This window comes from Oreochromis aureus, linkage group 1, assembly GCF_013358895.1.
Source record: "Oreochromis aureus strain Israel breed Guangdong linkage group 1, ZZ_aureus, whole genome shotgun sequence".
NCBI lineage: Eukaryota > Metazoa > Chordata > Actinopteri > Cichliformes > Cichlidae > Oreochromis > Oreochromis aureus.
The window spans coordinates 36,237,249-36,259,824 of record NC_052942.1 but is presented as its reverse complement, the minus strand read 5'-3'; the positions used below and the strand labels follow the sequence as shown (position 1 = coordinate 36,259,824).

The 22,576-nt window shown below is 39.4% G+C and overlaps 1 protein-coding gene across 2 annotated transcripts in view; it reads right to left on the bottom strand.

Annotated features, from left to right (window-relative positions):
* Positions 1 to 733: 733 nt before the first annotated feature.
* The window catches only part of phkb (phosphorylase kinase, beta), a 91,674-nt gene continuing 69,831 nt past the window's right edge, over positions 734 to 22,576 (bottom strand). The window contains exons 17-31 of one of the 2 annotated variants that reach the window (XM_039613338.1): positions 16,425 to 16,508; positions 15,445 to 15,549; positions 14,120 to 14,202; positions 13,347 to 13,437; positions 10,558 to 10,616; positions 10,195 to 10,357; positions 9,732 to 9,813; positions 9,440 to 9,497; positions 6,942 to 7,032; positions 5,542 to 5,747; positions 4,714 to 4,848; positions 4,191 to 4,320; positions 2,980 to 3,087; positions 2,668 to 2,808; positions 734 to 2,301 (exon numbers count right to left, since the gene is read on the bottom strand). In XM_039613338.1, coding sequence (XP_039469272.1) covers positions 2,164 to 2,301; positions 2,668 to 2,808; positions 2,980 to 3,087; positions 4,191 to 4,320; positions 4,714 to 4,848; positions 5,542 to 5,747; positions 6,942 to 7,032; positions 9,440 to 9,497; positions 9,732 to 9,813; positions 10,195 to 10,357; positions 10,558 to 10,616; positions 13,347 to 13,437; positions 14,120 to 14,202; positions 15,445 to 15,549; positions 16,425 to 16,508 — 1,674 coding nt within the window. In that variant the 3' untranslated portion in view covers positions 734 to 2,163. The remainder of the gene's footprint in view (positions 2,302 to 2,667; positions 2,809 to 2,979; positions 3,088 to 4,190; positions 4,321 to 4,713; positions 4,849 to 5,541; positions 5,748 to 6,941; positions 7,033 to 9,439; positions 9,498 to 9,731; positions 9,814 to 10,194; positions 10,358 to 10,557; positions 10,617 to 13,346; positions 13,438 to 14,119; positions 14,203 to 15,444; positions 15,550 to 16,424; positions 16,509 to 22,576) is intronic. The other variant, XM_039613342.1, reaches the window with a different exon arrangement.

Below are 22,576 nucleotides of genomic sequence, written 5' to 3'. Positions count from 1 at the left end.
CATCTGTACAATATTACTGAGCTGCATCTCAATACTCTCTAATATGATTTAGGTTTCAATACAGGAAAGGCTTTTTTTCTCAATATTTTCTTATTTATGATTCAGGGCATGAGAAAATAGGACATAATGCCTGAATGGTAATCTATTTATGAGTGGCGTTCCCTGGTGTTTGAAAGGAGATCTCCTTTCTCAATGAAAGCACGACTCTTTATCATACATCCCAAAGTGTTTAACTAATTGGCAAGAAATTAAAAGCCTTGTTGAGGTTACTTGTTTAAATTAATGCTTAGGGATTCCTTTTGGATTTGTCTTGATGTGGAAAACATTCATTCAACAAGACAGGCAAGAGCTCTTCTCACCAGCGTGCGAGTCGACTTGAATATATCGAGTATGAGGCAGAGCTCATTTATCTTCTCTGGCTTTTTCCACCCTGTCTGCCTGTCAGTCAGCATTGCAAGACAGCAGCTCACGCAGACTCAGTGGTGAGATGCAGATTGATAAGGGGTTCAGTCAACATGAGGGGGTGTAACTGGTAGGATGCAGTACAATGCCAAACACACCCCCTCGGGGATATCAGCTACACTCCATTTCTGCTGCAGTTTTATAAGAAACATGAGATTTTAGCTTCATGTAAAGTAATTATATATTTAGAATCAAAGGGGTTGGAAGTGACATTTGGCCTATTCACAAGCACAATTTACAAAGCTGACAGGAAGTCACAGAGAGAAAAATGTTTGTAGTTTTTGTGATAACTTTATTCTTTCAAACCACAGTTTGGAGTTAAAAATACTCCTTTTGAACGACAGAGGCAAAGAACACATACCGACACACTCAAACAGACCATGACGAGGTTGGGCGGATTCATCACAGTGATGATATTCAAAGAGGCACGCTTTAAAATAAGTCAAAGTGGGCCTTATCATTTCTAGTTAAGGATGGCAGAAATCTTTTCTGTTTCCCACGTTTAACAAAACATCAGTTTCTTAGGGAGGCTCAGTCCCCGGACTTTGGATGAGCAGTACTCATTGTCAAAAAGTGGACTATTGTGGGGAAAAAAGGCCTCTCAAAAGCTCTGTTTTGTGACCTGTAACACTGAGAGAAACCCTCACAATTGTTATGCTAACAGTACCTATTGTCATGCGTATTCTCTGCATGCACAAAAATAAAAGGACACAGAGTTCCTTTAAGAGTACAGCAAACACCTAAGTTTGACATGTTCGTATTTTGAATTCTACATTTCTAAATTTTATGTAATGTGTGCACACATTTCTAATGTGTTTCTAATGTCAAAGAGCCAGAGCTAGCCTGTTAACAAGGCCATGCTGCATTTTGATCGAGGCTGCTACATTTTGGATGAACCATATATGAAATAAAGACAGAAGTTACTGCCCTCTGCTTTGCATGATAAGTCACATGATGTCCAGGGAATCAAATTCACCAGTGTAAGACCACCTTTCTCCTGATATAGTATGACCTTGAAACTTCTATGTAACATCTACAAGTTATTGCTGGTGAGCTACAATGTATAGCACAGCTGTTACTTAGCACAGCTCCCTGGAGTATTATTTCTGAAATAGCTGACAGCTAGAATGCACAGAATTTAAAACCAATTTCTCGGCACTAACAACAAAAATCATAAAGCAATAGTTCAACAAACAGCTCAAGCTTTGTGGTAAACAATTTCTCTCTTGCAGACCAGAATGTAGATGCTGCTGAGTTAAGCTAAGTCTCCTGGATGTACAGTATATGAATTGCAAAACAAAGTGCAGATATGCTAATGAAAAACATTCAGATAGCAGGGAAAAAGAGCTAGCTAGTTGTGTGGTGAAATTAGCTAGTTATGAGTAAAATGTAAAGACATAAGATAAATAGTCTCTGGATAAACACTTCAGTTCTGGACAATTAACACACAAATTTGTATCACTAAAACAAAGAGAACACATGATCTACTTTAGAATTATCCCTAAAGATTACAATTTTGTTTTTATAGCTATTTTTATTTCCTGGCGCGAACTGCAGACATGCTAATCTCTGAAAAAAAATAGCTTGCTAAAGTGGTACTGCTGAAGACTGAAGTTATACATACAATGCATTATAATGCATATCAAGAATGGGGGACAGTCCACTGTGTTCAACTGGTATTGGGCTAAAAAAGCTCATAATTTAACTAACAGTGCATGGGTCATCCTTGCAGGGCTTAACATCCCCCTGCAGCAACTGGATCATAACAGCCTTGGTCAAGTAGCTGGAGGTGCCTCTCTTTCCCACTGGTGGTGTGTTGTAGAACTCCTCCATGTCATCCTGGGACAAGTAAAGTCAGGGTGAGATGATGAAATATGTCTTTAAAAAGTACCTATAACCAACGAGTCTGCAAGTACGAAGAGGCTGTTCATGAATTAGATACCATAAAGGAGGGGAAAAAAAGCAACAGGATTAAAACTGACAAATGTAATAAGACTCTAATGAATTGGAAAATGTCAGTGTTAACCCTTCAACAATTTAATTAAATTAAACCCGCCTTAATATAACTGGAACAGAAGATAAAAGATTTTAGAGGATCAATTTAAGAAGGTGATGTTACAATTTTGTGGTAGACACTAAGGTCACGTTTAAAGAGGGAAAAAAAAAGTATAATACAGGTCACCCTTTAAGGTTGAGACACATTACCTGTTTCTCCATTCCTTCAAAGCGGCTGCGATCTCTCTGGAAATCGCTGAAGGCGTCCTTCACCAGATCGTCCAGATCCACCTTTTCACTGAACTCCAACTCCGGGTTCCTCTCCAGCACTATGGACACCACCATCAGCAACTATGGGCAACCGGAGCAAGGGCAAGAAGTTAATATTAACAACAATGAAGAAAGTCTCAAAATTACTGAAATCTAATCATTGTAAACCACAGGAACAGCCGATACCAGGCTGAGTAAAATCCTTCAATACTTTGATTCGATTTGTTGGTCCTGATGAACGGGCTCGTTTACCTCCACTATGATTTGTCTGTACTCGGGCAGAACAATGTTCTTCAGCGTGTCCTCCACCAGCAGGGAGAAATTCATCTCATACATGGTCATGTCAGACAATGTGGGTTGCTGCAAAGAGATGAGGATAAAGGAGATGAGATGAATGTGATTAATGGGAGAAAAAAAAAATTAATGGAACATGTCTTTGCATGTTTGCGACCAGCAAAATGTGGTCATGCTGCAGTGCTACAGTATACATGAGACCTACTGTAGACATCAACAAAGTTTGTGTTGTTTGCTAAAGCTTTACTCTTCCATGTCTTTCAACAAATTAAGCTAGAAACACTTCACAATAACATGAACCTGTTGTATTTTAAATAATGTTAAAACACTGTGTAAGCAGAAATAGCTAATCAAGTCACACTAACTGGATCTACTGACCAAACAACCAGCAGTTATAAATAATTCTTTACAGAAAATCTGTGAATGACTCCAAAAGTCCAGACATCACCATATTTATGAAGGTTCTAGTCCATAATTACTGATGGCAGTGCTAATTCACATTTCATTAAGTATGCATTGGAACTGCATGGATTCTGCTTGTGTACAGACTTTACAGGACTTTACTCCCAAACAAGCAGCAGCTAAAGGTGGCTGCAATGAAATGCCTGCCATAAAATGTCTGCCAATGCATCTCAGGGGAGCAAACTCCATATCTGGTGGTGTCTACGTGCTTTAGATTTCAGGCCACAGTGGAGCCAAAGGGCTATAACCAGCAGTGAAACCTGTTAGGAGGCAAGGCACATTTTCACAAATGGAGTAAAAACTAGTAACTACTACTTGTCAAGCAGAACATTTGTGCAGAAAGCCGTCTTCATTTCCATTGTTTCCACATTTTAGCAGAGCAACTATCCATGTGGCGGTCATATCAGCATTATCGAGACTTTAAATGTAGTTACTTTACCAACAGTTAAAGTTGGTTTAGTCAATTTAGGGTTTCATTAAAAGGCTTATGCACAAGTACTTATTCTGTATTTCTTTATGGGAGTCATGCCTGCATATGCAAATGATTTTAATGATTTACCAAAAAAGAATTTCTGGCCTACAGCATTTTTCCACGCAGATTAAAAAAAAAAGTAGTGGTTCTTTTACAGCATACAACACACAGTGTCATCATTAATCAGCATGGGTCAGAGTAATTATCTAGCAGCAAAGTGGGGGTAGGCGGGTACCTGTGGGAGGTGGTTCCCAGCTACCACAATACCATTTGGGGTCCTCTCCAGGATCTGCCACACACGATCATAAAAGCCCAAAGGGGTCCTGTTCAGAGAGCCATCGATCTGACGCCTGTTCAGCCAAGACCTGAGGCGAAACGAGGAAGAAACTGCTGAACACATCTTAGTAACAGGCAAAATATGAGGATGGCAGCCTTTGTGCCAAAGGAAAAATGTCTGTGAGCTGGTGTGTATTAGATCAGATGAGATAAGATAAGATTTTAATAATTGCCAAGGGGAAATTGGGTTGTGGCAGCCGCAGATAATAAGATATGAATGTAGACGAGAAAGAAGATAAAATAATTAAAGCCAAAAAGATTATACAAAAAGTAGAGGCATTAAGATAAAGACACAGCATCTTCAAAGGCAGATCTGTGAGTTAAATGTAAGGAGAAAGCATGGATAACGCTCTTGACAAAGTGCGATAATGTGTGTTTGTGCGTGCGCGTGTGTGTTTGTGTGAGTGAAAGAGAGGGAATACCTTCCAGTGTGCTGTGGCTGCAGCACGTCCAGCAGAAGCTGCTTGATGTCGCTGGGGGAGAGCTGGTAGATGTCCTGGGGTGGCATGTCTCCTGCCACGATCTTCAGTTCATGTTTCATAGCCTGGACAATCCATCTGGAAGTCCACATAATACACACCTGCTGTTATCAATGGCGGCACTGAGTCCTGCACAGCTCACATCGATATGGTCACTTATATAATTGATAAAATAAGTTCTTATCCATCACCGTTTAGTGTAACTGCAGACAATAGTCAAGTGCACAGGTAAAAAATTGCCTTTTTAGCCTGTTGGGATTTACCCTGTCATTACACCTTCACACAGTTTTATTCATGCTCACACACAGGATACAGATAATTCAAAGGTTAAAAAAACAAAAACAAGGATGAAGTCGATTCTGCCACAGGTACATGTGCTTTTTCATTTTAATGAGCTGGAAAACAACGCATAATTTCTGACTGTGCCCCTTGTGAGAGGCCATTTTTTATAGCTTGCTTAACTTATTTACAATGCCACCTTCTTGTGCTCTCCAGTGTTTTTGTAAAGCTTTTATATGTCACAGCCTTGGTCTGAAAAATAATGGATATGTCCAAAAATTACTAATATTAAGTAATTTCTTGATCAAACGTGTCAGCTTGTGCTGCTATTACTGTTTTGATTAGCTAATATGAGGGCTTCTTTCTACAGTTTGTACTAGAATGAACAGCAGGGAGGGGAGAATTACAGCTGCCCCATCCTGCTCAAATTCATCTAGCTTCACTAAATACACTTGGGTTGCTTGGACACCAGTGAACAGGACGTTGTCCTACCCGACTCTGATCTTAATCATGCCACTGAACAGCTCAGGGTTGTTGGAGATAATCCATCCGATGTGGATGACCAGCTCTTGCTGCAGAACAGCCTCCCGCTCCCCGCCATACGGGGAGCATTTGCTGTAGATGATGCCCTGGATCACCCCTGGAGACAGTGGGTTAGAGATCACCTCTTCCTCGTGTCCGAATAGACCAAGGGTGACCTGGTAATCACAGGGAACACCACAGACACATACATATGTACACACAGACACACACAGACGGTAAAACAAGCAAACATCACACACGTATGGTTAGAAAGTTTTGCAGTACGGCAAATGTGCAAAAGTGTGTATGTGCAGAGGCGAGCATGAGCGCAGTACTTTTGTAAGGTGTAATTCTTACAAGTATCCTTTTTCCATCAATCTAAAATTGGCCTCCTCTCTCAGAGCCACATAAAAGTGAGTAGGAAAAAATTACAGATCTCAAGATTCCACTTTTGTATTTGTTTCTTCTGAAGCCATCTCAACAAAATTACACCTCAACAGTCTAACTGATGAGAGGACACACTTTTACTCTCGTCTTCAGCTGATGAAATCTAGCACCGAGATGTATCTTTCATCTATACATCTAAATGGATTCAAACCGAGTACAAAGACGACAAGCTGGAAATAAAGTTTGGGTGCAGCCGAGTTTAAATTCAAGGGGAATGCTTTGTTGGATTTCAATAACGACGAGAAATTTAATCAAAACTTGAGTCAAAATTGACTTAAATGGGGTGGTGCCTCTTATTTTTTCCAACTGAGCTGTTATTGTAAGCAGAGGAACACAGGCGTCTCAAATTTTAAATCAGCTTTTCCAATCATGTTGAGAGGAGCATTCCCTCCGGTAGGCAATCTATATGCAGATTCACACCTTGAGCTACTTGAGCATAATGAAATGCCTAAAACTGCTCAGAAGGGTAAAAATGAGGCAAGATAACTGACACTCTTGAGAGGAGGCTAATCTCTGAATAACACTTGACAGGAAATGATGCGCCGAAACTCATCCAGCGTGAGGGAGTGGCATCAGGCAAATTCACGGGTCACAATATATCAATTGGCATATGGAGTGTGTCTAGACAAGGTGCAGATTAGGATTCTATGGTAGTCACACCAGCAGCGCTACTATAACTACAGCTTATATGGACACACAATAGAGGCGAGCTGTGATGATTGATATGAGCATGCAGCTGGCCTAAGCAACTCCCACAGGACGACAGCTTGAGGAGCTTTAAACCAAATATTTCCACTTTAATTTTTTTCCTAATCAGTGAACATTAAAATTATTATCCCAACATGCCACCAACATTTTTTTCAGACAGAATTTGCAGAAAGGATTGTCACTAATCAGGCCCTGCAGTCTGTGTGTCCACTTACCTGCTTGCCATGCACTAAAACACTAGTAATACTGGGGGCAAGGCTGTCCACTAGCTTAGATAACAGACTGGCAGCAAGACGGACAACACACCTAGTGGGCGAAAAGACACAAGAACATTCTTTACACCACGACAGATAACGACTAATGGCTAAGACTGCAGCCTCAGCAGAGGATGTATCATTTAATCAAAGTTAAAAAAAAAATCAATTTATAATCATTGCAATTCTTCCAATATTTGATTAAATACTCTTTAAAGCATTAAAAGTCAAACACATGAATAGAAAATGTGTCCCTATAAATACCATCTAAAAGTTTGTCATCTCCTAAAATATTTTAATGTTCACTAATTTCTGATTTCATTGTTCAGGATTCAGCGGGACCTTCAAACTGCCTCCTCGGGCCTGCAGGAATCCTATGAGGAAAAAAATCAGCACACAAACTGTGGCTATCTTCACATGGTAGCCCACAACCAAGCCTGCTATCGACACACACCCACAACACAGAAGCAGGGAACACATGGAATGCTTTGATTAATGGGGGGCATGGATATAATCAGCTGAAACACACCCTCCTCTTATTATATGCTGCGAATATCTTTTTTGTGTGTGTTTCTGTGTGAGAGCGTGTGTGTGTGTCTGTAGAGTTATTCAGTGCTTAAACCTGCAGAAATACAAAGGCACATCTTGAATACAATGAATAAAAAAGGTAACAAAGCTTTAACGTTTAGAAGGCATGATGTGGTGTCAATCCACCGATGCTTTGTTGGGGAACCTATTTCAAGCTTCACTTCCTGGCCCATGTTAGGTAAATGAGAAAGTAAATTGAACTGAGTATTGATGCCATTTGCCAGCAAGCTGAAAACCTGCCTGCAGGCAATTTTTTTTTAAAAACTTGACAGCATAATCAAATTTCTTTATGCTAAAATCCTATTAATTAACAAAAAACAGCATACAATAAAAGTTGTCATTTCAGGCAACCTGATACAAAATCAAATAAAAACACTGAAGGGAACAAAAGCTCACAAGCTGTGACAACCATTTGTAGTATTTGGTCAGTCTTTTGTGAGACAGGCCAGCAGTACACCACAAACAAAAAGGAATTTTGGCAGTTTTATAGACAAAGATCGAAGAGATTTGTTGACAACATAAAACATTGTACCCTGATTTGATGTTTTCATTTACCCATATCATTGCCCTAGAAGACCTATATATTATTTCAAAAACAAGGTCCCACATTACTGAATGCCTTCTGTGCAAATCTGTTGTGCAAGATCTAACAACAGACACAGTAAAGGGCAGTCAATTTGGCTCAGTTATGTATTTCACAAATTTTATGCCACGTTTGTTCTAATATTACATTATGTGTGTTGCCGGCTCCCACAGTAGCTATGAAGCACTTTCATCTAGCAAACAAATAAATTGGTCCTGTGGCTACAAGTCAAATTCTGTTTCATTTGCAGTATACAGCCAGCCTTAGAGAAACATGTGATGCTAAAAAATAAATTATATATGTACATCAAAACCGCAGACGTGAAGGGCGAGCCACTGTGATGGTTAATGGAGAGAGAAAGCCCGTACAGATCTGTGTCAAGGCACCTGCTAGCATGGCAAAGCTGCCTCATCCAAACTGATGACTGTGTGAGAGTTAGCCATGTTTTATTTTTCTAACCCCAGTGGTTTCACAAGGAATACGTTTATCTCCTTGATATGCTAAGATATTAGCCTATTAGTGTTTTTCCATCAACCGCTAGTCAATTAAATAACACTGAGATGCTAAATCTTATTCTTTTAAACGCATCCCTACTAGCTAGATAACTCTGGGGGCATTAAGTGGCCACTGCTTATGTTCACATACTGTAAGCATTGTACACATTTAATGCATATTTATTGAACTTATTTAAGAAAGAATGAACTCAAAATTCAGTTTAATGTTTTCTTTCACACATCTAAATGACCTGCCTAAGAAGAATCCAAAATGTGGATGGGCTGAACCTCACACAGCTCTAGGAAAGCTTTTTCGACAGCAAGCTAGCCAACTAACTGGTGCTACTCATGCAGGGACTTGACTCCATCTCTGCCTGAACATTACCTGTTTCCCATGCACCAGAATTGTGGTGATGTGAGGAGCTATAGAGCTGGCAAACTTCTTGGTAATAGCTGCAGCATGGCGCACTGCCAGCCTACAGTTCAGCCAGATTAAATGACAGTTATTTTGAAGTGTTTATGAAGATCACACAACAGGTCTGTAGACAAGCAACTGCTTAAAAGAACCCTCGAAAAAGAGGAAAAATCCTCATATAGTTCACATCTCATTAAATTTTCCATTCCAAGTTTTTTTATCACACACACAAAGAATGTTAGCAAAGGCAAAAACCGAAAATCAAATCTGGACAAATATAATGTAATCCAAAGAAATGTAGGAACAGAAGGCTGAATTGCTGCAAAAAGGTCTATGAACAGATTTTAATCGTGCATGTGCGTGTGTGAGAATATCAGACCAAAGTTTTCGGCTGCCAGCTCTTCTGTAGATTCTCTCCAATTCTTCCATCATGTTCTCTATAATTGCAACAAAACGTTCAGACATTAAAAAAGCTTCAAAGAGAAATAGAGCTGTATCTAAATTAATACGATATAACTGATGAATGCACAAATTTTTTTAAAGGTAGAAAAGAGTTTAGATAATGTCAGGCAAAACTGGGAAGTGGAAATTCCTCGATTTAAACAGATTTGCTGTTAATTTGTGAAAGTACAGCTTTTAGTTGCTCTCTAGCTCACAATGCGAGTGCTTACCATCTTTGGCAAGGAAGTCAGGTCCTTCTCTCCTCAGAAGGATGCTAGCAAGCTGAGCCTGACTTGCCAAGCAGTCACAGTCCTTTACAATGATACACATACAGATGACAGAGATGATGAGCCTTCCATGTAAAAACAGCATAGTTAAACATTTCAGCCAAGATCATTTCTGTTTGACAGTAGGGCTCTGTTTGGGAAAGCAGAGGCAAAGAGCCCGGGGGGAACAAAACTGAGCAGGCGTCAGTGACAACAGGCACGACACTGATTAAGTCAGACATGGCATAAAAGGAAGAGCTGGAGGGGCTTCTGCCAGTCTTGGTAATGCTGTTCGGATAAAAGATTACCATTTAATTAGCAGCTACAGCTACAACAGTGAGGAAAAGTTTATGCCCTGCCCATTTTATTCACGGTTCTCTTTAGTTAAGAGAATATGTTATTTTTGGGTACTTTTTGAACAACTCACATGGAACTTCTGAATGATCTCATTGGTGGACTTGTTCTGCCACTCCTCCACATTGATCTCAGGCTGCTGCTCCAGGTCAGAGACGTTGGGCGTGCTTGTTTGTCTCTTCACCTTGGAGTGCTTAGGCAGCTCCAGCTCCTCAAAGCTTTTAAACTCTGGGATCCTGTTCTCACACACACGCACACACGTACACACAGATACAGACAAATTATATTTTTTGTGTTATCTGCAGCTTTGCTTTCACATTTAAAGCAGTAAATGAAAATAAAGCTGGTATCACTTAGACACTTTGATTTATGCAGTAATTATGGCAAAAACACTGACATCTGTCAAAGGGAGCATAAACACTAGAGGGGCTCTTACTCTGCTTCGTTGACACGCAGGAAGTCCAGTTGCTCCACAAATGCCCCAGATATCAGGGTCTAAATAATTGATAAGGAAAATGCACATCAAAGAAATTGTCAAGTGACTTTTTAGAAATTCTTTGTGAATTTAACATTCAAGAGATTCTGCAGTACTGCATTGACAAAGTACTTCTAAAACTCTACTCAGGAGCAGAAAAATATAGGAGATGAAAACTAGCTGCGTAGATCCCAGAGGGGAAGTTTGTCGGGTGACTCGGTTTACAAAACAACTGTTTAAATAATGCAGTTCGTACCAGATAACAAATGGAGTAGTAAGGTGTGAACTAAGTTCACGCTTACAAATTTTACAAATGTGTACTGTTGCAGTGACAAGTGAGTGTCTTACACGGTAATGCGATGATAAAAGTTTGAGCATTTTAAAAGCATAGCTGTGTAGGAGTTCAGTTCAGTTTGCCTTTCTCCTGTGGTCTAAATGTGATATTAGCCATTCCAACTGAAGTTAACTCCAAAACAAAAATAAGAGGCGTAGGAGAGGAGCAATCCCGCTCCCCATAACAATGAGATGATGAAGAGCAAACGTGTTTCAAAGCTGTAGGAGTTAGCTGTGTTGTGAATGGCAAATAGGCAAAGAGAAGGAAAAACTTTAAAGCAAAAAAAGAAAAAGAAAGGATCATATGAGGAAGTCTCTGCTGAACACCACAAACACACTGGAAGTGAAGTTCAAGTTGGAAAACTGTCATAAACTTTACAAAGTTACCAGTGTGCAAATAATCCTGGTTCTACCTTGGCCTAATTTTCTGGGTTTTTGAAATCATAAATACTGTGTTCAAAATTATTCAATGTAGGGATATTTGAACCAAGCAGTTAAAACTGAGGATGATCTGCAGGTTAGCTTTAAGGTTAACTGTAAATTTGGGAATAGTCCTACGAAGATTTCAATGAGGCACCAAATTGAGATATGATATGGACAAGGCACCAGCAAAATAAAGCAGTTTTTTTCTATCCCTTTATAACAATCACACATACACATTTGCACTTTGGCGGATACATCAGGGCTAATTAAGCATTCACTATCTTGTCCACTGACGCCAGGGGTTGGACCAATAACCATCCAATTAGTGGACAAGCTGCTCTTCCTCCTGAGCTACCAGAAGTACTCAAAATCTAGCAAACAAGAAACATTATAATCTGATTTTACTTTAAATATGCTTTATGGTCCTGACTCTTCTACGGATTGTAGGCACTGCAACATCTACTGAACACTGACCTACTGAACTATGTAGGCAGAGGTTATTTTATAGCACCCGTAACACTTGTTTCATCCATTTCATCATGCCAATAAGCCGCTTCATTTATGCACTTAGAGTTTAATTTTATTTACCTCTCAGTAGGTCAAAACCTACACAAAAGGAAAGGACTTGTCAATCTATCCATATAATATTTAACTTCATGTTGTCATTCAAATTCAAGCCATAAAAACCTTCACCCACACAGTCCCAGTCACCTTTTTTTTAACATTCAAAGCTCAAAGCAGCTTCAGCCTTCTCAAGCCAACAATGATAGTTTTCAAACTGAATTTCACAGACCAAGGTCACACACAGATGAACACTGGTGTTGCTATTAACATAAAGAGGAACACCAGCTTAAAGGCTGAGAAAGTTTTGTTTGTACCGTAAGGCAGAGGGGGAAGCCCGGGACAACGTTTTATTATTAAAACATTTGTTATATTAAGCCAGTGTGTTTATTTTAGAGTTTATTTGCAATATCTGCTGAGCTAAAAGAAGAGAGCAGCCTGTATACTTCTGTCTCTACAGGTGCTTTCATGAAAAGCCCCCACAATAAGCAAACAATCAAAAGTGGAGTAAAAGTAGTGGTGATATTGATTCTGTGCTTGCTTGGAAATGTAAGAATAGGTGAATCTAAGAGCACGATTGATCAGTTAAATGTATGATTGACCCATTTTGATGATCTCACAGGAAAGAGAGGTTCTAGCTGTAGATATGAAATATACACCATATTCAACGTGATCAACACATAAGAAGAACCAAACCTAACAAATACATGCCCAGTGGCCTTTCTTAAGTATTCAGATATAATCCTATGAAATAAAATCATAATAAAGTCAAGCTATCAGCTGCAATAGCATTTTATGTTCACTGGTGTCTAGCACTAAATCTACCATCCTGTTTCAGTATCATGTCAGCTTATGTTGTACTGCTGTTGCTGTCCATTTTTGTTACATTTCATATTTTGACAAGAATTATTTCAAAGCAATTAAATTAAACTAGAAGGTAGCTACTATCTCAGTGTCAAAGAAACCTGCTATCACATTGCTTTTGCCGTTTTGCCATAAAATCCAGGCCATGTTGGAAAAACATTTCAGGTCATTGTTCACAGTGCCTCAAGTGGACATAGTCCATTTCAGGTTTCAAGTGGAAAGACTCCATTTGGTTTAGGAGAGCAAGCTACCTGATTAGTGTGTGCAGGATGCAGAACACACGATACCCACTGGCCCCACTGTGAATTCACCAGACAGTTACCTGCTATATTCTCTAATGGGCACAGACAGACATCGCCCTTGCTTTGCAATGAGAGTTGCCAGGATTAAATCTGTTTGATTTAACTGGATCCAACTACTGTAGAAAGCTTCGGTGCTGCAGGTCATGTTTGACTTTTGTGTGGGTTTCTTTTCATTTAGTTGACCAGTTTGATTGTTTAAGTGTTGATTAAAGCATATATTTGACATTTGTATTGCAAACACAAACATAATTAACCGGATCCACAAACCTGAAGTCTGTCAACATGAACTTTGACTTCTCCGATGCTGCCCTTCTTGAATGAGGCCAGCATGTCCAAGACTGGGTTAAAGCGGCTTCCTCTGATGAGACAGAAGTTAAAATGTTGTGATAAGCTCTCTCTCCTTTCATCACAAGTATCATTGATTTTATTCCAGACATAATATCTGTATTAAACACACTAATAGTGTGCAATAACCACAACTGAAGCTTCAGATCAAATGAGTATACTCAGTGCTTTATCTGGTATGTTGTTGACCCCTAGACAGGTCATAATCCCAATCAATAGCAAACTAAAGACTATTGAATTGTTTCTATGAGAGCCCACTGACTCATTCCAGATGCTGTAGCGTGGCTGCTTAAACGTTTGTAGCACATTTAACATATGGCTCCCTGGATAACGGTCAATACTACTGTAATCAGCCCACCAGCCAGGCTATAGTGATACAAATGAGAAACATTATCGCCCAATCAGCAAGCAATGTGCAGTAGCACCTTTCAGCTATAAAGACAGATAGTACATAATGAAGGGAAAAAATGGAGGGGAGGAGGAGAAACAGAAACATGATTGATGGGGGAAAAAAGCAAAATAAATTCTCTGTCAAGACATTTTGTTGCAAGCTTGAGTCGGATGTTAGACAGAAGATGAGATAGTGAGTGATGTATGACGAGATTGGGGAAGGGAGAATGCTTTGAGAAAGCGATCATACAGCAGGAAGACCAGAAAAAAATGACAAAAGGACTATTGTAGAGTGTAAATATTACTTGATGTTATCCTCACGGATGAGAACGAGGAAGAGAGGACGCCCTGGCATCTTCCAGCACTGTTTGATGAACTGCAGGGTGTTCTGGACACACAGACACACACAAACACACAGACACCATTTCATACTTCCAGTACAAAGATTCAACTTTCAGCTTGAATCTGTGGTATTTCTAGAGTTCACTCTGGGCTTAAATTCTTTGGTTTTAAGTTGGTACATATTAAAAAGTACAACAGCGGCTTTATTACCACATAGAAAACTTAGATATAGACTGCCTGATAATTTCCTTTAATTAATATTTCAGTCTTGCTATATGCCAGTTCCCGCAGTCATACGCTCCTACCGTTTTTCAGTGGCAGGTGCCAATTAATGTCGATAAGCCACTCTTAGCTGGCAATCAGAGTGTCAGACGCTGATGTATGTAGTGCATATATAGAACGGTCCTGAAAGTATGCGACCATACTAATATCATTAGTCTTTTTATGGAAATATGGAAATAATCAGAAAGTTTGATGTTTTTAAAGTAATTAAAAAAGAACAACAAGTTCTGAACCTTCCATGAATTACTACCATGGTTGAGAGATTTTAACAGTTGAAGGTGCTAAATGTTTTGGCTACCTGCACTTTGTACATCTCCTGGCTCAAAAATGTTCAGCAGTGAGAGGCTACTTTGCACCAACTATTTAAGACCAAAGACAACACTGGCGTACTGATTGACAAGGCAAAAGAAAAGAAAAGAAATATGATTATTAGAAGCTCTTTAGAATATTATCCAGCTGTGCACATCTTATGGAATCTATTTACAGAGTCTACTGAGTTCAGTTTGCATTTAAAGCCAAAAGGGACCAAAAGCAAAACTACAGACTGAGGTATGATAAGTGGCGTAACCATAAATTATTTTTATCAAGTCTAAACAGTTATCACTGGCAAATCTTTGGCTAATTCTTGCACATCAAGCCCACAATAGTAATGTGCAGCCTCTAACGAATAATTATAACCTATAAATATAACCTGAGATAATGTGTATCCATAGTATGCAGTGTACTGATCAGGCCTACAGATGTTTTTTAAAGGCCAAGTTTAGGTTAAGCCACTATCAGTCCTAGCATTAAGCAGGCTATGACAGCGTGTGCCTTTTCTATTGGGCCAAGTGAAAGCAGTAAGAAATCACATTAAATTACAGATTTCTTGCCTTTATTGAAAAACAGACTCTTTAAACCAGACAAGCTGAATATATCTCAGTTATTTAAGTTGTGTAAGCACATAAAATCTTGTAAGTTGTGGACTCGTGACTTTGGTAAGCTCCATAATGTGACTCTGACTTACCTTAATGTCATCAATCAGCAGCATAACATCTTGGGACAAGTAGAAGTCACTTAGATCAAACACTATTGGGTAACACACCACCGTCTTGCCCAGGATACGATAAATCTAGAGGGAAACGTGCACACGCACACACACACACACACACACACACACACACACACACACACACACACACACACACACAGACACAGCTGCATTAGAAGACGGATAGCTCACAAGAAGCCACATATACATTATTCTGGGTAGCGTATAAAACAAGCCATCAATCCTAAGACAGAGGGGGCACACAGGAGTTACACAATCACTCTTGATAACACACACTGATGCAGCACATACACACAACTGGTAGAAATCTCCTTTTCACACATACAGATTTTCACAGGGGCACACACACTGATAATGATAATGTCCTCTGGCAGTCAGCCATCTTCCCCATAAATGTTCCATTATAATATTGTCTTAGCAATGCGTTGGGAGACATGATTCATTTGTTTGGCAATGCTTTTGTTTGAGGAGGCTGCTATAGCTCAACTTATTTAGTTGTACTATGTCCTTCATTTGCAAGAAACCGCAAACAACACCAGCAAGACACATTAACGCCACGCAAACATGGACGTTACAAATGCTAATTTGTAACAGCTACACAACATGCACATACCCGGACACAAACACACAGGCTGCTGGACAGCAACTTAGCACATTAAAATGCAATAACTCCTGAGACTACGCGAAACCTACTCAACGTTCACTGATGCATAGTGTATGAATAAAGAAGGAAAGCACTCGTGGAGCCGAATAATTTTTTATGAGATGTTGCCATATTGTGAAGCTCTGGAAAATTTATGTGGATCAATATGTGGGAGGTTTGTTAGTGGTCACCCATGACCTGTGCAAAGTCTCATGGAGTGCATATGTACAGTAAGCACATGTAATGAGATGCTCGTACATGTGTGTGGGTACATGTGTGCATATTCAAATACCTTACAGGTCCCGATGCAGCCCACTGGCCTATCTGGGCGTCCACTCAACCCCAGCTTTTTATTGATGGCAAGGAAACGGTACGCCTGCAGAAAGACAAACACACACACATTATACAGAGACATAAACTAACATCTTATCAGTAAACTAAACTCTGGAAAAATCTTCCTGCTAAACTCTCTGATTTCACATAAAACTACAACCTACATCTTTATCTGCAATCCCTGCGATCAAATTGGTACTACTATGAGACTGAAAATACCACATTTGATTTAAAATGTCATGCAGCACAGTTCCATTCACCATTTAAATGAAAGCATGGGTCCAATATCTGTCTGTTCCACTGGGACATTTTTTGTTGTTGCAACTCATAAGCTGAAATTACCTCCATATGGCAGAACCACCTACTGATAGTAGCTCTGTGTAAAGTTATGAGACGTGGCGATAATGAAAGGTCCCTGTGCCACCATCAGCAGCATGCTTAGTGGACCCAAGTATACTCATGGGAGCGAGAGCTGATAACACCGTTGTAATGCAGTGCAGGGGCCCACGAGAAGAGACACTGAGATCAAGCTGAGTTCTCAATAACATCTTTTGGTGTGATAGTTCCCAAAAATGATTTATCCTCGTATTTAGTGATCTGAGTTGCAAAGCCTGTCAATCTCTCTGTTGTTACGTGACACATATGCAAGTTATGATGTTAACAGCGGCAGATCTATCCAAAGCTTTGATTAATTTTTATAACAGTTGGTCTTCAATTTCACACTGTTGGGATTTGTTGGCTGACATGACAGCAACCAAAAGATTTTATCAGTTGTAGATAGCTAGCTAATTAGCACTGGCTCTCGACTGGTTGAAGGATTCCTCTGCCATAATCTGCCTTTCTAAAACATAATTAAGTTAGCGAGTGATGTGGCTTTGGAAATATTGCCTGTTGCTGGGAGCAGTTTGGTTCTTGAAGTTGCGAAAAAGTTCAGTGCCACTGCCATAGAAGGATTGTGCTGCTGGTGGGTACGTAATTTATTTATTTTACCCATCAGTAGTTTTAATGTTGTGGCTCACTGTTACAAAGGCCTTTTTGAAGAATTGTATTTAGCCCATGAAAACAGTAATTTCTTAGAATGAAGATTGTGTTACAAACCAGGCGAAGACTTCAATGGGATGGACACTTTGTTTATGCTATTGGACATGTAGGATTAAGCATTATTGAAGATTAACACATGAAACAGAGGAAAAATTTGTATCTTCACTGCTTAGATTTTGACCATCTTCTCCATCTCGTTCTCATGAAATCCCGTAACATATCCCTGATTGAATTGAAACATCTATCAGCTTTTTTCTTTGCACTGAACTACAAAATATGACCTTGTTTCTTTACAAATTAAACTAAAGTGAAAATATTTCAAATTATTCTTTTAAAAGACATTAAAACTTCTTCTCGGATAGATATTTTTCCCCTTTGGGTAAATCATCACAGCTCCACTCAATAAAATGATCCAGTTCTATGTTCACATCCAAGATTGATATAGATTGGAGAATGGAAGGGGTCCTTTTTTTGAGAGTAGGTGTTTCCTGTCTGGTCAATGTGTAATCTCTTCACACTGTAATTCCATCTCTTCCAGCTCTACAGAAGAAGTACTGTACTGACTTTAATCAAGTCACAAGTCAAGTTTCAAGGCTCGGTCTGGTCCTTCAGTCGCAAGGTGAAAATCCTGAGTCAGTTCTTTAGTACAGAACAAATTTATGAGATGAAAAATGTTAACATCAGCAGTGCGAGTATGTCTGGTGCACAGAGGCTGGAAGAGAGCTTGACATTAATTCTCAACCCCAACATGGTTTGGCTGATGAAGACAGGCTCAGGATGGCAGAGGTCACATCTCACATTTAATTGGTGAACTGAATAAGACCTGTGAGTCAAGTCTACACATAGGCTAACAAAAGCTTGAACTAACAGCATTATTATGCATTTTGCACTAATTATGGAATTGGCAAACCCAGATCTATAAACAACTAGCAAGTAAAACCAAGATGGATGAGTAAAAAAAAAACTCTTGAGTTTGCAGGTAATAACTTATTATTATATCCAAAAGGCTCTAAAGTTTGTCAAAACAGAACTGAGGAAAAAGGTCATGGCCTCCCCCTCAGCCATCTCTGAAATGCATTTACACACGACAGGAGAGAGAATACAGGAGCTCCAGCCTTTCAGCTTCCCAAGCATTTCTTTGGTGTTTTAGATAAAAGCTTCTTACCACTGTGTTGCCTGCTGACAAAATCCACTGATGCAAAGATGCAAAGAAAAAGAAGGTGGACATTGATTTCTTGCCGCTGCTGGATCGAAGCCCAGTGGTGTGACACAGTCACCACAACTTATCATTTATGTGTGAGAGAGAGAGAGAAATCTGTGTTTGCAGTATTACATTTCTCTTTTGTACGTGGCTGAGTATGAAACCAGGAGTGCTCATTTCCTATGAACAACATATGAGCGTGAAATTTAAATACGTTCGGATGAGTTCTATCATCATACAGCATCAGTACACAAAGACTCAAATATCAGAGCAGGAAATCTGCCTATCAAGCTTTCCCTGCTGCATTACAACTCATCCTAATTGCAATACACAACATCCTCCAAAAGGTGGTGCTCTGCCACTCCTATGTGGTTCCTCACTGTTCTGAAATGCTGGCATTTAATACTAAACGATACACAATTATGTAAAAAAGAGAGGAAAAGTAAAGTTTCATACATATATGCTTATTTATAAAGTAGAAAAACGTTAACTAAAGATTGAGTGACTTTGCAAACTATTGCCATAACAGGCAAAGATAAGACCTGGAGGAGAAAACCCAAAGGAGGGTGGAGGAACCTCTGCACCCAGTTCTTCCTGTGTGCAGAATACCAATGACGAACAACAACACGCAGGCAGCCTATCAAAGCATCCTTTCATTCCCTCGCATTTCCACTGACCGAAGCGCAAACAGCAAGTCTGACATGTGGAAAATGTAACAAAAAGCTGTATTTCGCATTTCTTCTGTGGGTAAGTGTGAGGAAGAGCAATTATTTGCTTACAAAACTTTTTCTTCAGCATAGATATACTCCTCATTTCGACAGGTGCTCAGACAGGAGTTTTTCTGCATATTTTATTATTGCTGATTTGGTGCCCTGCACAGTGTACATTTAATTGCTGAAGTCAATGCTCACAAAAGATTTATTTTTGCTGTAGTTGCTGACAACCAGAGAGACTTAAATTAAGCTTACAGGTTGCAAAACAGCTCAAAATAATGTCCGTGATGACATGGGTATTTTCCAAATCTTGCCCAAAAGTCAGCACAAAAGTCCCTTGGAAATATTATTTTTCACTGAGTTACAGTTGAAGTAATGACACAAAAAGATTTGCACTAAAAATAGTGAAATCTTAACCAGCATATTTGAAAAAAAATATTCAAGCTAAGGTTCCATAAACATTCTGTTGAAATTAAAACAGGGCAGATTTTAAACACCCATCTTTTAAACTAGAATTAATTAACAATTAAAAAAGAAAACACAAAACAAAAAAACCCCTCTTTACAGTGACCAACACTTTTTCAGTGTAGATTTACAAAGAGGAATGGGTAAGCTATCACAAGCTGATTCTCGGTTTTATATTTTTGTCCATTATGACTATTTAATAGTATTTTACTCACCAGCACTGCAGGAGAGTTTTTGGTCTTTTAGATCATAGATTACAGAGCCTTCATAAAGACAACAATTCAAAGCTATTGGGGAATGCATACAGCAGCTTATGATTCAATGCCTTTTTTTTCTCCACTGCATTTCCATACATGCTGTAAAAGGAGGAGTAACTGTGGGAAGAAGGTTGCTTTCTATAGGTTTTAAAACTGAACAAGCATGAGCACACTGTAGTTTACCTCAACTGCAGCACAATAAGGGACACTCAAAGTGCTATAGGATTTCTAGGGGACTAATTCAATTTTTTTAGGTCTCTATCGAGATAGGTGTTTGACGCAAAGTGTCCTCCCCACCCCCAAAACAACAAAATGTATTTTTAATGATCTTTAAGAGCCTCATTGGGATCTTATTTGGAAGGCTTCACAAGCTGCTTGTAACTTGCATCACATTGGAAAAAAATCAAGAGTAGTCTCAACAAACAAATTGCCATCCTTAGTGACATCGGCGACGACAATCAGATATGAAACGGCTAAAAGGAAGGCTATTTTTGGACAAAGCAGTGACATGAAAGAGGATCAGCTTAAGGGTGCATGGGTGGGAATAACACATTTCAAATGTAATTGCCACTCTCCCATCGACAGGCAGCTGTTGTCAACACAATCAAATGGCCGCAAGAAACGAGGTGAGGTGAGCAAATGCAGCCCGCAGCACCAGAGATGGTGGTGACTCGGAGATAAACAGATTCTGTCGAGGAAGAAATGTCTGTCTGGGCTTCAGATTTAATATTCAGCACAGTGCCCGCTCTGACTCACAATTGCATATCCATCTGAGAGGCTGAGCGGTGCAGCAGAATGAGGCAGAAGGGAGAGAAGGAAAAAGTAACAGGTATGACAGTTCAAAGGCAGATGATAGACCTGGAGGGGAGAGTTGTTTGGTGTAACGGACATAATGGGGGGCGGGGCAGGATACGGGCCTAGAGTGGAGACTCGGGTTAGGGATTCAAATGTGACGAATACTGTGATGGAGGGACGGAAAGCAAAAAGGCCCATGACTACAGAGCTCAAAGAGACGACATGATAGAAGAAAATGGCTGTTTACAGAATGTGGCGTGGAGAATAAATGCCAAGTAACCGACATGACAGATGAGGACCAGCAACTAGGGAGTGACTGAGTGATGGATATGACAGAGGAAAGACAGACAACACAGAGTTGGTAGACTTCAAACAACAGACATGCAGATGAGGAACAGTATCCAGAGGAGAGACAAGGATTTGAGTGACGGATATTATGGGACTGAAGCACAAGTTGCTAGGGAGGTAGTGCTTGGTGTCATAAATATGACAGTACAAATAGTGTAATCTGCAAAAGATGAAAGGAGCAGAGTGGCCGGAATGAAAATAGCAGCTTGTGTTGGACTTGCTACTCAAGCAAGTGACAACGGCTTCACTTTCCTTCCATCTCATCTTTATCTTACAGGAATATTTCCATGTAAAGGGCTCAGTTCCTAGTTCTGAATAACAATCTGCTACTTACTTTTTTCTGTGTTTAAAAATATATAAAATATATAAATAAATAATCTGGACACTGAGCATAAGCAAGAGCATCTCACAATCAGTATATCAATTTTGCTCTTTAAATAGCAAGAGTTTTATTACTTTTGTTGCTTAAAGTTTTGAAAGTTAAGGTTTGAAGGGATTTAGATTTGCTGAGCAGATTCACTGGTGAATTCAGATTTAATTAAATGCTATTGAACCTCAACCCCTTTTGTAGTAAAAGCTGATTTATACTGAAGATGACATCAGGGAGCTTTTACATCACACAGGATTTAGACTTTCATTTTCACAACATGCTTGTTTGATTCATAAGAGCAGGATTACTGCTGAAATCAAAGTTACCTTTTTTTAAACAATCCTTTTACACAGAAAGACTCATTATCATTTTATTCAATAAAATATCACTTTGCATTGAGAATGTACCTTAGATCAAATAGGAATTCCACCAAGGTAAATGGGAGAAAGGAATAGTTCTAGTGGCTTAGAATTAAAAAAATGTAGCTGAACCACTAACTGATTTATTATTATTTCGGGGGGTTTTATCGTTCATCACTCGACCTAGTCTCATAATGCCGATGAAAATGCTTTTTTAGGCTCGTGTTTATCTTTAAATATTTAAATGCGAGATTGAAACAGCTTATAGTGAAAACGATTCCAAATTTTTGACCCATCTAACATACCGTTCTGAAAGCAAATTTGGAGGCAGCTCTGCTCAATGCATCTCCAGTTTGCCACAGTGAAAGCTCCACCATTATGCTGATCAATCAATGTGAACAATGACTGCTCAACTAATAAGTCACTTCAACTACTCTGCAGCCCTGCTGTGACTGATGGGACAATCGAGAGGAAAATCTTAAGAGCAGGAAATCCTGGACTGACAAGCAGATGGACTGACTGAGCCAAGATGTATTGGGGTATTGATAGATGACTGCTGAAA